The 17,494-nt window shown below is 43.5% G+C and overlaps 1 protein-coding gene across 2 annotated transcripts in view; it reads right to left on the reverse strand.

The window, feature by feature from the left end:
• MROH2B (maestro heat like repeat family member 2B) overlaps positions 1-17,494 on the reverse strand; it is an 86,788-nt gene that overhangs the window by 9,281 nt on the left and 60,013 nt on the right. For both annotated transcript variants that reach the window (XM_055421727.2, XM_088827565.1), the window contains exons 27-35: positions 15,299-15,388; positions 14,794-14,914; positions 9,416-9,513; positions 6,660-6,812; positions 4,371-4,528; positions 3,682-3,808; positions 2,668-2,855; positions 686-826; positions 53-167 (exon numbers count right to left, since the gene is read on the reverse strand). In XM_055421727.2, coding sequence (XP_055277702.2) covers positions 53-167; positions 686-826; positions 2,668-2,855; positions 3,682-3,808; positions 4,371-4,528; positions 6,660-6,812; positions 9,416-9,513; positions 14,794-14,914; positions 15,299-15,388 — 1,191 coding nt within the window. The remainder of the gene's footprint in view (positions 1-52; positions 168-685; positions 827-2,667; positions 2,856-3,681; positions 3,809-4,370; positions 4,529-6,659; positions 6,813-9,415; positions 9,514-14,793; positions 14,915-15,298; positions 15,389-17,494) is intronic.

A 17,494-nucleotide genomic window follows, 5' to 3' on the forward strand; every position in this document is an offset into this window, starting at 1 on the left:
CTCCTGAGAGAGATACCCCATGGGACCCAACGAGCCTGCTGGGATGGCTTGCCTCAGAGAAGAAAGCTGTGCCCGTTATCCGGTAGTTCTCTGAGGAGGAGGTCAGGGAGGGGAGGAGTTGTTCTGTGATGTCCAGTATGATTCCATGTTGCCACACGGCCATGCTCCTAGAAAACCAAGGCTCCCATTGTAGCGGAGACTTTTTTCTTTCTAAACAATGGAAGACACTTTAGTCTATTTCTCTACCAGGAAAATCAATTATTTTTAAAAGGGATGTTAACAAGGAAAGAGCACCAAGCCTTAAACTTTATAGCACCCTATCTAACTGCCGGACTAAAGTGTTCAGTTCAGTTCAGTTGCTCAGTCATGTCTGACTCTTTGCGACCCCATGGACTGCAGCACGCCAGGCCTCCCTCTCCATCACCAACTCCTGGAGTTTACTCAAACTCTAAAGTATAGTTTGCCTAAAACTGTTCATTTGTATCGCTATTTTTTGAGGAATTGCTGAGTTTGGAGCTGATCCTACCATGTCTTCCCAACCCTCTTTGCTCTTTCCTCTTTTTTTTCCTCCTTGACTCTAAGTCCTTGGTGACTCAATGGTTTTCAGTGAAGTTGCCTGCACTGCATTTTCACTTTGTTTTCAGTTTTTTCTTTGGTATCTAGTTTTGGAGTATCTCAACATTACCTGGCCAGTGCACAGACTCCTATGTGGTGGGTATTGGGGCTGCTGAGGAGGGTCCACACATTGTCTCCCTCGTCAGATTCTTTGGTCAGCCCTTCTCTCATGGCCTGGGCCTGCACACACTTCAGAGTTGTAGTCGAGAGCCTGAAAGAGACAGTTGGCATCACAAAAGCAAGTCAACACCATGCAGGGAATTGTGAATCCCCTAAGTCCATAATCCATAATAAATAACATCAAGCTGTCTGTATTCTGTATTTTCACATATTATATCTTGGGGCTCTATATTGACATGTATGAATCTGGTTACTTATAACCACTCTATTCTACAGAATAAATATAGCACATTTTGTTTGTTAAAAAAATGTTCCCCACAATGCTCCCTTACTCCTGGATGAATGGAGGCTGTACAAGGAAAACACAGGCAGCCTTGATCTCACACTTTGGTGTGAAGTTTGTCCTGATTATTGTCCTGGAATCAGTCAATAATCCCACAGAATCTTAACCTCTCCTGAGAAAATCAAGCCCTGAGGATTGAAAGTGTGAAATACTGTACTTTAGTGGTTCAAACACAGCACCTTGGAAACCAGGTTGCATCTCTCAATGGATAGTGCATTGCAATTGTTGGCCAAACAGTAGTTTTGATGCAGTCTCTATTGATTGTGTATACAATTCGTGTACACAAACAGATTTAGGTACGGCTCTTCGAGCTGTCCCTGGAGGAGGACCTGGCCACCCACTCCAATATCCTTGCCTGGAGGATCGCATGGACAGAGGAACCTGGCAGGCTATAGTCCATAGGGTTGCAAAGAGAGGGACACGACTGATGTGACTTAGCATGCACACATGCATGCTTGGAGCTGTAGGTATTTTAGTAAAGTTACATGTATGTATGTACATGTGCTGAGCCTAACTGCTTCCCTGGTGGCTCAGATGGTAAAGAATCTGCCTACAGTGCAGGAGACCCACGTTCAGTCCCTGAGTCGTGAAGATCTCCTGGAGAAAGGAATGGCAAACTACTGTAGTATTCTTGCCTGGAGAATTCCATGGACAGAGGAAACTGGTGGGCTACACAGTCCATGGGGTCACAAAGAGTCAGATGGGACTGTGTGACTGAGTGCATGGACCTGCACGGGCAAGCAAGTGGACCCAACCCCCTGCCCCCCTACCCGCCATGCACGCTCACTAAGTCTAACTGCTCTTTAAAATGCCTTTTAATAGGTTGATTTGACTTTGGAATAAAAAGTTAGGCAAGAGAACAGGGAAGCAGAGCAAAGCGTTACAGGATAAAAATCTATACTTAATAATCCTCAAAGAGCTCTATAGAGCAATAAAAAATATGAATTTAATAGTTTAAGAAAGCACTAATTTATGACTTAATTGGGATTTTTTTCCCCCTTTTTCAATGGTTCATGAGATAATATGACTTCTTTCAATTGGTGAAGTCTTAGATTTGAGGAAATATGATATTTATTTTTATTTTTCTTCTTTCCTTGTATGGTGTGTATGTGTATACTCAGTCGTGTTGGACTCTTTGTGATTCCATGGACTAGGGTCCCCCAGGACCCTCAGTCCATAGAATTTTCCAAGCAAGAATACTGGAGCGGGTACCATTTCCTTCTCCAGGGGATCTTCACGACCTAGGGATTGAACCTGCATCTCTTGCATTGGTAGTCTCCTTGGATGGGAGACAGATTCTCTATCACTAGTGCCACCTGCCTTGAATATTACAGAATTCCAACTTTCCTTGAAAGGTTTCAAGGAAAGAAGACAAAGGAAGTGGTTGGGGCACTCTAGAGAAGAGGATGTTGTTGCTTATAAGACTATTCTGGACAACAGCACCTGGGTACCAGTTCCAGGAAGAAAGGCTATGAGGCTCAGGGATGGAGGGACCTTGTTTCTTCATGGGTAGTTGAGGCCATGTCAGGCCCTTTTCTGGAGTCTTGGGTCAGGATGTCTCCAGAAGGCCCACATGCCTGGACGTTTACCTGCAGGGGTCAGCTATCTGTTGCCGCTCCCCCTGTGGCATCACCCGCCGGCGGCGGCTGAGGGCGGAGGTGGGCATCTTCTGACCGAGTGTGCAGCTGACCAGTTTTAGGAGAAGCGCGAACAGCTCTGGGTACAGGTTCGCGACAGGGGTGCCCGTCGACACCACTTCATACATGGCACAGGCCACCTGCAGGGAGGAAGAGTCTCTTGTCAGGTGGGGCTGACCTTCCAGGCTGTTTTCCCTCCATAGGATTGCTTCCCAGATGGACCACACTCGTGGTAAAAGCACACAGAAAAAGGAGAAAATGGAGGGTTTATTTTTCTGGAAACTTCTCAACTCAGACTGTGTTTTTCTCTCAGGGCTCCCATGTGGGGTGACTCCAAAGTCTAGTTGGCACCATCAGGTTAGGCTTAGGGTCTTTTGACAACAATTAGATGTCTTGAAGGATAATTTGGAAACACAGAGACACAGATTTTCCTTGGGCTAGTGAGAAATTGGCTTATAAACATGATCAGCCACAGGCAAAGTCATTGCCATAACGCTGCCATGATTGTCCAGTATAAACTGGAGTCGATTTAAAACCAGAGTAGTATAAGAGGGGAAGAAGTGTGATTAATGATGCACTACCCAGTGCAAGGAGATACAACCAATCCATTCTAAAGGAGATCAATCCTGGGTGTTCACTGGAAGGACTGATGCTAAAGCTGAAACTGCAATACTTTGGCCACCTCATGTGACGAGTTGACCCACTGGAAAAGACTCTGATGCTGGGAAAGGTTGGGGGTGGGAGGAGAAGGGGACGACAGAGAATGAGATGGCTGGATGGCATCACCGACTCTGTGGACATGAGTTTGAGTGAACTCCGGGAGTTGGTGATGGGCAGGGAGGCCTGGTGTGCTGCGATTCATGGGGTTGCAAAGAGGTGGACACGACTGAGCGACTGAACTGAACTGAACTGAACCCAGTGCCAGGTGGGAACAAGCTCAGATGTGTGACGGGTTGTCCAACTCACAGATATTGCCTCTCTCCTGGCTAGGTCATCTTCTAACTCGTTATCCAGTTTGTCGACTAAGGCTCGCAAGAGTTTGCCACTGGAGGCTGGGTTCTCAGCCAGAGATTTCCACAGTGTCTTTGTGTCCCTAGGGAAGGAAGGCAGGAAGCTGATGAGGCTCAACTCCTTGGGAGATGCGCTTTTCCGTTGGATCCACTCTAAAACCACATTATGACTAATCACAATTGCAGGGATGAGCGGACATAACAACATGCCTGGGGATAATAAGGATGCTTTATTTAACAATCTAGGATTTGGGCCTTGGGTTGCTGAGGTTTGCTAACATCCATCAAGATAGAAACCTCTCATATAGATGCATTCTCAGCAACCAGAAAGGGGGGGAAATAATCACTTTCTAAAACTCACTTACTATTTTAAATGTATATATATATATATATATATACACATACACACAAACACACACATATATACATATATACATACCTAAAATTCTCATCATCCAATGAAGACATATATTTGAAAAATACTTGGAAAACCATTACCTGTGATTCAAGCACTGTTTCTGAAATTAATCAGGTGAGATGTTTTCAACTTTTGTTTGCTATCTTTCTCTCAAACCAGAGATTCTTCCCCAGTGTCTTACAGAGGGGTCTTCCCTGGGAAAAGGGACCACCTGAGTTTGAATCTACCTGTCAAAGGGCAGAGGCTTCTGTAAAAGGTTGGCAACAACTGCATCCATGTGAAAGCTGGCTATCTGAGAGATGGCTTCTAGAATAAACTGAAAACTTTCCTCCTTTTGTCTGAGGACCGGCATGTGATGGTAAATTATGCCCAAGATCTCCAACAGCTAAAAAGAAAAAGCCAATTCAATCACTGAGTCACCATTTTTCCTTGACATGGCTGGCTTAGGTCATGTACAGTCAGCAAGTTGTGGGTGGTGATTGATGAAATAGAAATAATGTTACGGAAGTGATTGATTCTACAAATGGCCTATTGCTTGCTCAGGACAATTATTGATAAATTAGGCATTTATTCTTAAATCAGTTTAGCAAACATTTAGTAAAAGGCAGCATTATGCCAGGTGCTGAGTTAGGCATTGTGGGGAATTTACCAGGGTTGCATAAGATGTAGCCTTTTCTCAAAAGGAATGAGTCATCTCATAAAGGACTTCAACTGTACACCCAAAGGCTTGTGCACAAAACTGTGTACGACAAATGGTGTACAAGAGATTCACGGGACTGATGGGGAATCCAGAAGTAACTGAGGTGGAGGGACATCTGGTCTGGGTCTCAAAGGATATATACCAATTCCAAAAGGCAAGGTGGAGATGGTGAGGAAAGGAATCCTTGTCAGAAGGAACAAGACAGGTAAAAATGCAAATAGAACACAGAGGGTTCAGAGAGCAGTGAAACTAATCAATCCTCCACTATTGGATACATGTCATTATACATCTGTCAACACCAAAACTAAAAGCTCTAATGGTGGACTTTGGGTAATTATATGATGGGTCAATGTAGGTTCATCAGTTGTAGCAAACGAAACCGGAGGTGTGGGATGTTGGAAGTGTGGAGATAGGAGGTGTACTGAAACTCTGTAACTTCTGCTCAGTTTTGCTGTGAACCCAATGACTTTAAAAAGTAAAATCTACATAAAAACTACAGGAAAGGCTGGTAGAAGCAGATGTGGAAAAGCTTTATGGAATAGGAGAATGGTTCAGTTTGGAGCACAGAAAGAATGAAGGTGAGAAAAAAGAGGAGGATAACTTGATAGAAAAGACAAAGCCGAATCTGAAAGGGCATTGAGGGCCACCTTTCTGAGTTTGGGTGTTAGTCTGTGAGCAGTAGGGAATGATATCATGCATTTGGATTTTTGACATGGATTAGGACATGACTCTATGCTAAAGCAACTTGGCGTCCAATAGATATTTCTCTTGCTTACTTTGGATAGACATTTTTAGGTGAAATATAACATTTTTCATGGAATTGTAATTCCTTAATCATAAATATCCTGCAAGCCTGATTATCACACAGTTCCATACTAGTGATTCTTGGAAAACATTTAGGTCCCTAGCCTTTACCTAGCGTGTGAACAACTTCCCTTTTTATGTTTAACACACAAACACATGGATATTCTAAATTTATTAACCTTTCATTCTCCCATGACTGGCCTAGGGCCTGCCACAGAGTATATACTCAATAAATGTTTCTGAAAACAAACGATTGAACAGTAATTAGAACAGAGGTCATTTGTAAAAGTCATGCTTTGGAGAATTCTTTAATTTAGGATGATTAACCCTGGGCTCTGGGGACTATGACCTCTTCCTCCTGTTACCCTTGGGAAGGAAGCCTTTCTGAGTTAAAAATTCTTTTCCTCATCATTGATCTCTGAATTGCTAATATTTTGATTCTGACTTTAGGAGAGAGAGAAGACAGCATATCCATTTGGAGCTCTGAACCAGACTTCCTGAATTTAAATCCAATTCTCTCTGCTTAGTTCTCTAGTTGGGAGGGAGGATTGGGACTTTTCTTTCAGTCAATTTCTCAAGGATAGCCTTCTTTATCAGAAAATACCTGAAGGGTGTTAAAGAGCGGCTCACAGGGTGGCAGTGGAGTTAGAAAACGCGCCTGGCCCTCAGTGGCCATCTCAAAGGTTCACGAGATCACTCTTATGCTTGCAGATCTTACAACCCAGTTTTCCACACCCCACATGCTTCTGGTTCAGATATTCTTCCTCTGGCCAGAGAGTGGCAGCTTGGAAAGTGCTCATCAGCACAGACTAGAGAGGCAATTGAGTCGGGCTGAAACGGGCCCTCTGCCTGAGCCTGGTTGCTCATACACAACTTGGGTCTCTGTTGAGGACTCCTGAGGCTGTGTCTGCTCTTGCCTGTGACTCATCAGAGGACCAACTGAGGAGTGATGACCTGCTTCTGGTACTGGCATTGCAGAAGTACTCAGTCGTCAGACTGGCTGTCAGTTCACCTGGTCTTCCAGAGTAGCTCCCTGCTCCTTTAGGGCGGCGATCATCCAGACACCACAGGCCTTTGTACATGGGGGGTTGAGGCTCTCCAAACCATCCAGGGTTTCCTCCAGGAACATGAGCATTTCTTCACTGGGGATGAGCTTACTGACAATCTGAGAACGGACCCAGAAAGACTCATGTCACCAACCCCTCACTTCGTATCTGGACCCAGAAAGACTCATGTCACCAACCCCTCACTTCGTATCTGGACCCAGAAAGACTCATGTCACCAACCCCTCACTTCGTATCTGGACCCAGAAAGACTCATGTCACCAACCCCTCACTTCATATCTGGACCCAGAAAGACTCACGTAACCAAGCCCCTCACTTCCTATCTGGACACCCAAAACATGCTGTCCTTTGTTTTAGGACATTAGAAACCACTGGGCTTTCCAAAGAGTTAGCGTATGATTGAGGCCATAGAAACTAGAGAAAATATTAAAACAGTACATAGACATGGCCTTTCAGTCTAAGGAAAATTTTCCTTGAAGTTGCTTTCTAAAAATCATTTCATATTTATTGAATTATAGGTCTGCCAAGGCAATTTCCTCTCCAAACCTTAATTTACAATATGCCCCATAAAGGAAAAGTAATGCATGAATGGCAGTTTAAATGTTGTCAAGTACTTTCATATACATTTCATCTATCATAGAAATGTCTTGTGTCTGCCAAAGAGTAGCTAGTAGCTAGGCTTGAGGATTCAGGAGTGCCTGGCTAGGTAGCCTGTGCCTCACAGTACCCAAACGGAGGGTGAATTAAGATGAACCCCGTCTTTTGCTTTTGTGTGTTTCAATATTGAGTAGTCAATAAAAGGTCAAGAAAATAAGGCTTTGTAATTTTGGTCTCTAGACAATAATTATATTGAATGTTTGATTGTATATATCTCTGTGTATGTGCGAATGAAAAGGCAGGCAGGGGAGGTGAAAAGTTAGTTCAGTTCAGTTCAGTTCAGTCGCTCAGTCGTGTCCGACTCTCCGCGACCCCATGAATCACAGCACGCCAGGCCTCCCTGTCCATCACCAACTCCCGGAGTACACTCAAACTCAAAAAGTTAGTAGTCTGAATAAATTCCAGAAGCATTATCTGGGGCTTTAACCAAACCAGAAGGTCATGGTTATGAGTTTGTGGGTATGAAAACATTCCTATTCACAACTGAATTCCCTCTGTATTAAATGGCCCAGTGACATGCGGTAGAACAGTCTTTGAGAGGACATGAATTCCTTTTCATGAGTAGCTGCCTGTCCTAGCTGGATTCTGAGTTACCATGACTCCAAGAGCAAGGCCTAGACTCATGTGTCTGTTCTTTGCAGCACCAAATGTCTGCCTGGGTCCAAGCTCAACAGTTATGTGTTTTTTTTCTTTCTAATATTGGGGTGATATTGGCTTAAGAATAAAGGAAGGAAGGGAACTCATGTTTCTGACACTTACTGTGCATCAGACACTGTTTCCCCTCCCTGTGCCCCTATGAGTTCCTCTCCTGCATACTCATCACTTTCTTGTCACTGCTGCTGCCTCCTTAGTCCAAGCCACCTGAGCTCGTACGTGGATTCTTACAGGTTCTTCCAAACTGACCTCACTAGTGAAACTTGCCAGCCTATAGTCTAGTTTCAAAATGGCAGCCAGGTGACCCTTCAGAAATAAAGTTGTATCACATTCTTCCTCACAGAACCACCACTAGACCATGAGGAGATTTTGCAAGTTAGGAAAAATTCTTTGCTCTCAAGAAATTTCCCTTCTCTCTGTTATTGTCATAATGACCAATTTTGTTGTTTACTGCCCTCAGTGGGTAATTACCATAGTACACATATAAACCCATAATGTCTGCATTAGGAATAATGCTGTCTCACACAAGTTGTTCATGTCACACCTGCCACATTGTATGTAGTGGTTTTGACTCTTCTGTTCAAATCCCTCTGCTGGTTTTTTATTTTTATTAGAGTGAAACCAAGGTTCTTAATAAGACCTGGAAGTCACTTCAATCAGCTCTGGGCTGTCTCTTGGATCTCATGACCACTTCTTTCTCCACCTCAGGGCCTTTGCACATACTGTTCCCCCCTTTGCCTGGAATGTTCTTTCCAGATATCCTTGTGGTTCTCTCTTTCAGAGTTGTGATCCCTAGGGAATCTGCCCCCACCTTACTCTTTATTCCCTTCCTTGACTTTGTGTTTCTCACTTGTCACTACCTGACATCATCTCTATTTGGCTGCTCCATCCACTAGGACATAAACTCAATGAGGGCAGGCATTTCTATCCTAAGATCCTGGAAAATAGTCTGGCACATGGTAGAGGCACAGGGCACATGAGGTGACTGAATAAGTGACTGAATTGATTGACCAATTCTCATAGCAGCTCTGAGAGGGAGGTTATGCATTTTTTTAAGATTAGGAAATGGATCACATAGTGCACGCACTTCAAGGGGTACACACAGAATACATCTGACTGACTCCAACGCCCTGTTTCTCTCATTTTACCCTACTGCCTCCTTCACCTGGAGAGGACTGCATGGTTCCCTAGGTTTCCCAGAGTTTGAAATGAGATTAGCAGGGGTTGCCTGTATACATGGACCCAGATTTAATGAATGGACTAAAGTCTTTTATTTCACTAGAATGGTTAGACTGTTTGCTCTCCTTGGTAGAGGAGCATACACAGCTGCCTCCTTTGAAAATCAACCCAGAATCATCCTTATGTCCCTTGATCAGGCCTCCATATCTATTACCTTTGCTATTTTGGAGGAAATCTTGATCTGGACCTCCACATCATCGCATTGCAGCCCTTCCTGCAAATCCTGTAGTCTTTCCACTTCCAGGTGAACACCTACAATCCACAAAGGGTGACATGGGAGTTCAAAGAGCTGATAGGGGTTGAAGAAGCTGTCTATATTTTGACGTGACACTAATTCAACTGCTGGATGCCTTTCACAAACACACAAAAGCCTCTCTGATGCACATAAGAGCAAACACTGGTTGAATTTCTGCATGCTGAAAGCATGCTAAATACTCTGATCTCATTTATTACTCCTAGAGGTCATCTGAGGTTATTTGCAGTTGAGATAACTGACACAGAGAGATGTAAAGTCATTTGACCAGGTCATGCAGGGAGTGAAAATAGAGGGTTGGAACTTGAACCCTGGTCTGACACCACTGCCCAGGCTCTTATACTCTGCTCTAGTGCTGACTCTGTTGGAGTTCTAATCTGCAGTGAGCTTCTGTTGAAGGGAACTGTAAGGTAACCATTGTAATCATTGCAATTGTGTGACTGTTGATATTGACTTGTAAATGCAGACCTCAATGGTAATGATTTTCTGTTTGTCATTTGGAATAATTGGTGGAAACTCACACCTGAATCACTCTCTGGGAGGTAGCTTAGCCTCCTGGGCAGAGAACCTGGGATCAAAGTCCAGCTTCACTGCTTTCAATTGTCCAAGCAACTGGTAAATTTCTCAACCTCTGATCTATTATCTGCATTAACAAAGGACTGAACAACATCCACAAATATTAAATGGGCATTTAATTCAGTAAAATACTGGTTACTTGTATCCAGTACATATTTAATGATCATATTCTTTCTCTCTCTCTCTCTACCCTGTTTATTTGATCAACCAGGAAAAAGAGTTAAATGATAATGAAGTATGGGATTTCCTGCTAACAAAGAATATTTAAGGACTGGAATTTTGCATGTTTCAGGAAAATAAAGGAACCTAAAGGGAGAAATCAATGGCACCCCATTCCAGTACTCTTGCCTGGAAAATCCTGTGGACGGAGGAGCTTGGTAGGCTGCAGTCCATGTGGTTGCTAGGAGTCGGACATGACTGAGCGACTTCACTTTCACTTTTCCTTTCATGCATTGGAGAAGGAAATGGCAACCCACTCCAGTGTTCTTGCCTGGAGAATCCCAGGGACGGGGGAGCCTGGTTGGCTGCTGTCTATGGGGTCGCACAGAGTCGGACACGACTGAAGCGATTCAGCAGCAGCAGCAGCAGCAAAGGGAGAAATATAGATCTGATAGAGTGCCTGAAGAACTATGGACATCCTAACATTGTATGGGAGACATTGATCAAAACCACCTCCAAGAAAAAGAAATGCAAAAATCTAAATGGTTGTCTGGGAAGCCTTAAAATAGTTAAGAAGAGAAGCAAAAGGCAAAGGAGAAAAGGAAAGATATAACTATCTGAATTCAGAGTTCCAAAGAATAGCAAGGAAAGATAAGAAAGTCTTCCTAAGTGAACAATGCAGAGAAACAGAGGAAAACAATATAATGGGAAAGACTAGAGATCTCTTCAAGAAAATTAGAGCTACCAAGGGAACATTTCATGCAAAGATGGGCTCAATAAAGGACAGAAATGGCGCCTAATAGAAGCAGAAGATATTAAGAAGAGGTGGCAAGAATACACAGAAGAACTGTACAAAAAAGATCTTCATGACCCAGATAACCACGATGGTGTGATCACTCACCTAGAACCAGACATCTTGGAGTGTGAAGTCAAGTGGACCTTAGGAAGCAATCACTATGAACAAAGCTAGTAGAGATGATGGAATCCCAGTTGAGCTATTTCAAATTCCAAAAGATGATGCTGTGAAAGTGCTGCACTCAATATGCCAGCAAATTTGGAAAACTCAGCAGTGGCCACAGGACTGGAAAAGGTCAGTTTTCATTCCAATCTCAAAGAAAAGCAATGCCAAAGAATGTTCAAACTACCACACAATTGCACTCATCTCACAATCTTGCAAAGTAATGCTCAAAATTCTCCAAGCTAGGCTTCAACAGTACATGAATCGAGAAATTCCAGATAGTCAAGCTGAATTTAGAAAAAACAGAGGAATCAAAGACAAATTGCCAACATCTTTTGGATCATAGAAAAAGCAAGAGAGTTCCAGAAAAACATCTAGTGCTTCATTGACTATGCCAAAGCCTTTGACTGTGTGAATCACCACAAACTGTAGAAAATTCTTAAAGAGATGGGAATACCAGACCACCCAATCTGTCTCCTGAGAAACCTGTATGCAGGTCAAGAAGCAACAGTCAGAACTGGACATGGAACAACAGACTGGTTCAAAATTGGGAAAGCAATACATCAAGGCTGTATATTGTCACCCTGCTTATTTAACTTATATGCAGAGTACATCATGGGAAATCCTGGGCTGGATGAAGCACAAGCTGGAATCAAGATTGCTGGGAGAAATATCAATAACATCAGATATGCAGATGGCATTATCTTTATGGCAGAAAGCAAAGAGGAACTAAAGAGCCTCTTGATGAAAGTGAAAGAGGACAGTGAAAAGCTGGCTTAAAACTCAACATTCAAAAAAAGAAGATCATGGCATCTGGTCCCCTTACTTCACGGCAAATAGATGGGGAAACAATAGAAACAGTGAGAGACTTTATATTCTTTGGCTCCAAAATCACTGCAGATGATGACTGCACCCATGGTATTAAAGGGAACTTGCTCCTTGGAAGAAAAGCTGTGACAAATCTAGACAGTATACTAAAAAATAGGCATTACTTTGCCAACAATGGTCCATATAGTGAAAACTGTGGTTTTTCCAGTAGTCATGTATGGATATGAGAGTTGGACCATAAAGAAGACTGATTGTCAAAGGATTGATGCTTTTGAACTATGGTGTTGGAGAAGACTCTTGAGAATCTCTTGGACTGCAAAGAGATCAAGCCAGTCAATCCTAAAGGAAATCAGTCCTGAATATTCACTGGAAGAACTGAGGCTGAAGCAGAAGCTCCAACAACTTGGCCACCTGATGCAAAGAACTGACTCAATGGAAAAGACCCTGATGCTGGGAAATATTGAAGGCAGGAGGAGAAGAGGATGATAGAGGATGAGATGGTTGGATGATATCACCAACTCAATAGAGTTTGAGCAAACTCCAGGAGATGATGAATGAAAGGGAAGCCTGGCATGCTGAAGGCCCTGGGGTCTCAAAGAGTTGGACATGAACAACAACATCAAAGGAAGACCAGGCAGAACAATAATAGAATTCCTTTCTTCCTATGAGATCCTTTTATGGTACATTTCTTATCTTATTAGAATGGCCCTTTAATTCTCACCCCTTTAATTAATTTTTTTGTTCTGGCTTTGATTAAATCATACACCCTTCATGAATAATCTTCCCAAATCCCAAGGGACTGTCAGATCTATTCAGGTTCTGCTGAATAGTTTTTCCCTATTGACTGACTCTATCATCTGCCCTCAACCAAATCCCACCTTCTGTCTTTCACACACTTTTAGCATGCAAATTTAGAATTGTTATATCTCTGTGTCCCAGCATCAAAACAGTGCCTGACACACAAAAAAGCACTCAAATATTTCCCTAGGGGCTTCTTTTGTAGCTCATTGGTGAAGAATCTGCCTGCAATGCAGGACACCCGGCTTCGATTCCTGGGTTGGGAAGATCCCCTGGAGAAGGGATAGGCTACCCGCTCCAGTATTCTTGCCTGGAGACTTCCTTGGACAGAGGAGCCTAGCAGGCTACAGTCCATGGGGTCGAAAGAGTCAGACACGACTTAGTGGCTAAACCACCTCTTTCACTTTCATCAAGAGGCTTAGTTCCTCTTCACTCTCTGCTATAAGGGTAGTGTCATCTGCATATCTGAGGTTATTAATATTTCTCCTGGCAATCTAGACTCTTAGTTCTACATCTAAAAGAATGAAGAGTCTAGTGTAGGCATGAGTGGCAGTCAAGCTGGCTGAAGGATCCTGGCTGCACATGGTCTGGAGGGAACTGTATACAAGGCAGGTCCCACCTCGGCAAAACACTTGCTGATTTAACTTGGATTTAATCAGGAAGCCCTGAGTGTTGGTTTCAGCCGGATACAGAGGTTTTAAAATTCCTTCTATTTCCTGACATTGATAGTCATTTACACATCCCGGCAGGGGGGGCAGAGGTCCTGCTATGCAAGCTACAAAAACTTCCACAGTTATATCTCTTAGAGAACTCTGAAATTCACTTAGTACCAGGATAATGGTATGATTTCCTCTGAAAGAAAACTGTGTGGTAGAAAAAGCTTTGCTAATATGCCCAATTCTTCACAGTCCAACACTTGCATCCATACATGACCACTGGAAAAACCATAGCCTTGACTAGACGGACCTGTGTTGGCAAAGTAATGTCTCGACTTTTTAATATACTATCTAGGTTGGTCATAACTTTCCTTCCAAGGAGTAAGCATCTTTTAATTTCATGGTCACAATCAGCATCCGCAGTGATTTTGGAACCCCAAAAAATAAAGTCTGACACTGTTTCCACTGTTTCCCCATCTATTTCCCATGAAGTGATGGGACCAGATGCCATGATCTTTGTTTTCTGAATGTTGAGCTTCAAGCCAACCTTTTCACTCTCCTCTTTTTTTCCAGTGGTCATGTATGGATGTGAGAGTTGGACTGTGAAGAAAGCTGAGCGCCAAAGAATTGATGCTTTTGAACTGTGGTGTTGGAGAAGACTCTTGAGAGTCCCTTGTACTGCAAAGAGATCCAACCAGTCCATTCTAAAGGAGATCAATCCTGGTGTTCATTGGAAGGACTGATGCTAAAGCTGAAACTCCAATACTTTGGCCACCTCATGCGACGAGTTGACTCACTGGAAAAGACTCTGATGCTGGGAAAGATTGGGGGCGGAGGAGAAGGGGACGACAGACAGTGAGATGGCTGGATGGCATCACCGGCTCGATGGACATGAGTTTGAGTGAACTCCGGGAGCTGGTGATGGACAAGGAGGCCTGGGGTGCTGTGATTCATGGGGTCGCGGAGAATCAGACACGACTGAGCGACTGAACTGAACTGAAGTGAATATGCCCAATTGGTGTGTGATTTAAATCAGACACTCTCGAAACATTTTACCTACTTTAATGGATCTTCATGATGCTTTGGTGTTATTATCTTTATATTAAGAAAACCAAAAAGCAGAGCCCCTGAGGAAAAAGGATCTAAGAGAGAGAGAGAAATTGTGTGACGTGACTCAGAAATGCCTGAAGTAGGGGAGGAGAAAGAGAGAGGAAGGAGAGAGACAGAGATACACAAAGAGAAAAGCTGCAAAGATGGAAACAGGTGTCTTCTCTGCATCTGTGGGTTACTCGTCCTTCCCTCACCTTTTATACAGAATAGACCAATAGCTGAACTAGCAGCCGCCTGGCGGATGGCGGGCAGGGTGTCACAGGAGTGAGGAGCCAGGAGGCCGAGGAGTGAGCCGATCTTAAAATTCTCTGGTGCCTGCAGGATAAAGAAGGGTCCCGAGGTGATGGGGTGGCTAGATGATCCAGGATAGTCCCAACACTGGATATTAAGTCTGTTTCCTCCACGCAGGGCCTCAGAATAAAATGGAATCTCGGACTTTCCAAGCGGACAGGCAAGCAAAGACAACTGAATCGATTCATCCCCTCCTCCCAATCCGCCCCCCTCCGCCCCCCGCAACCCCTCAGCCGCCACATGCTTGTACTCACAGTACTGTGGGTTAGGGCGGACCTCATGGTGGTTTTCTGGAAAAACTCTGCCTGGACCGGAGATCCATCACACAGGAATTTTGGATTCCAGCAGCCACCGAGGTCCTTGCTGTTAGCAAGCAATGATATCCACCCATTCCAGGGGCTTACTCACCTCAACATCATTTGTCAGCACTTTGGCAGTGATCTGGAAGGCTCTCTCTCTTTCCCAGTCTTTTTGTGAGACAAGCCACATTCGGAGAAGCTGTTGGTCAAAGAGTAAAAGTTCTTTCCTTCAGTTCAGTTCAGTTCAGTTCAGTGACTCAGTCATATCCGACACTTTGCGACCCCATGAACTGCAGCATGCCAGGCCTCCCTATCACCAACTCCTGAAGCCTACCCAAACTCATGTCCAATGAGTCGGTGATACCATCCAACCATCTCATCCTCTGTCGTTTTCTTTTCCTCCTGCTCTCAATCTTTCCTAGCGTCAGGGTCTTTTCAAATGAGTCAGCTCTTCGCATCACGTGGCCAAAGTATTGGAGTTTCAGCTTCAACATCAGTCCTTCCAATGAACACCCAGGACTGATCCCCTTTATTTATTTATTTTTGTTTTTTTTTTAATTGGAGGCTAATTATTTTACAATATTATATTGGTTGGTTTTGCCATACATTGACATGAATCTGCCCTGGGTGTACATGAGTTCCCCTTCCTGAACCCCCTTCCCACCTCCCTCTTCCCCTTATCTTCCCTCTGGGTCATCCCTGCACACCAGCCCCGAGCATCCTATAACATGCATCGACCCTGAACTGGTGATTCGTTTCACATGTGATAACATACATGTTTCAATGCCATTCTCCCAAATCATCCCACCCTCACCCTCTCCCACAGAGTCCCAAAGACTGTTCTATACATCTGTGTCTCTTTTGCTGTCTCGTATACAGGGTTATCATTTCCATCTTTCTAAATCCCATATATATGCGTTAGTATACTGTATTGGTGTTTTTCTTTCTGGCTTACTTCACTCTGTATAATAGGCTCTAGTTTCATCCACCTCATTAGAACCGATTCAAATGCATTCTTTTTAATGGCTGAGTAATACTCCATTGTGTATATGTACCAAAGCTTTCTTATCCATTCGTCTGCAGATGGACATCTAGGTTGCTTCCATGTCGTGTCTACTATAAACAGTGCTGCAATGAACATTGGAGCACATGTGTCTCTTTCAATTCTGGTTTCCTCGGTGTGTATGCCCAGGAATGTGATTGCTGGATCATATGGCAGCTCTATTTCCGGTTTTTTGAGGAATCTCCATACTGTTCTCCATAGTGGCTGTACTAGTTTGCATTCCCACCAACAGTGTAAGAGGGTTCCCTTCTCTCCACACCCTCCCCAGCATTTATTGCATGTAGACTTTTGGATAGCAGACATTCTGACTGGTGTGAAATGGTATCTCATTGTGGTTTTGATTTGCATTTCTCTGATTATGAGGGATGTTGAGCATTTTTTCATGTGTTTGTTAACCATCTGTATGTTTTCTTTGGAGAAATGTCTGTTTAGTTCTTTGGCCCATTTTTTGATTGGGTCATTTATTTTTCTGGAATTGAGTTGCAGGAGTTGCTTGTATATTTTTGAGATTAATCCTTTATCAGTTGCTTCCTTTGCTATTATTTTCTCCCATTCTGAAGGCTGTCTTTTCACCTTGCTTATGGTTTCCTTTGCTGAGCAGAAGCTTTTAATTTTAATTAGGTCCCATTTGTGTATTTTTGCTTTTATTTCCAATATTCTGGGAGTTGGGTCATGGAGGATCCTGCTGTGATTTATGTTGGAGAGTGTTTTGCCTATGTTCTCCTCTAGGAGTTTTATAGTTTCTGGTCTTACATTTAGATCTTTAATCCATTTTGAGTTTATTTTTGTGTATGGTGTTAGGAAGTGTTCTAGTTTCATTCTTTTACAAGTGGCTGACCAGTTTTCCCAGCACCACTTATTAAAGAGGCTGTCTTTCCCCCATTTTATATTTTTGCCTCCTTTGTCAAAGATAAGGTGTCCATAAGTGCGTGGATTTATCTCTGGGTTTTCTATTTTGTTCCATTGATCTATATTTCTGTCTTGATGCCAGTATCATACTGTCTTGATGACTATGGCTTTGTAATAGAGCCTGAAGTCCGGCAGGGTGATTCTCCAGCAACACAGGAAAATAGCCCTGAGCTTCAATATACAGGCTGCCCAAAGTCACTCCAAACCCACTGACATCTCATAACTCATTACTGGACACTTCATTACACTCCAGAGAGAAGAAATCCAGCTCCACCCACCGGAACACCGACACAAGCTTCCCTAACCAGGGAACCTTGACAAGTCACACGTCCA

This window comes from Moschus berezovskii, chromosome 18, assembly GCF_049115385.1.
Source record: "Moschus berezovskii isolate FMDL1 chromosome 18, NW_MosBer_1.0, whole genome shotgun sequence".
Taxonomy (NCBI): domain Eukaryota; kingdom Metazoa; phylum Chordata; class Mammalia; order Artiodactyla; family Moschidae; genus Moschus; species Moschus berezovskii.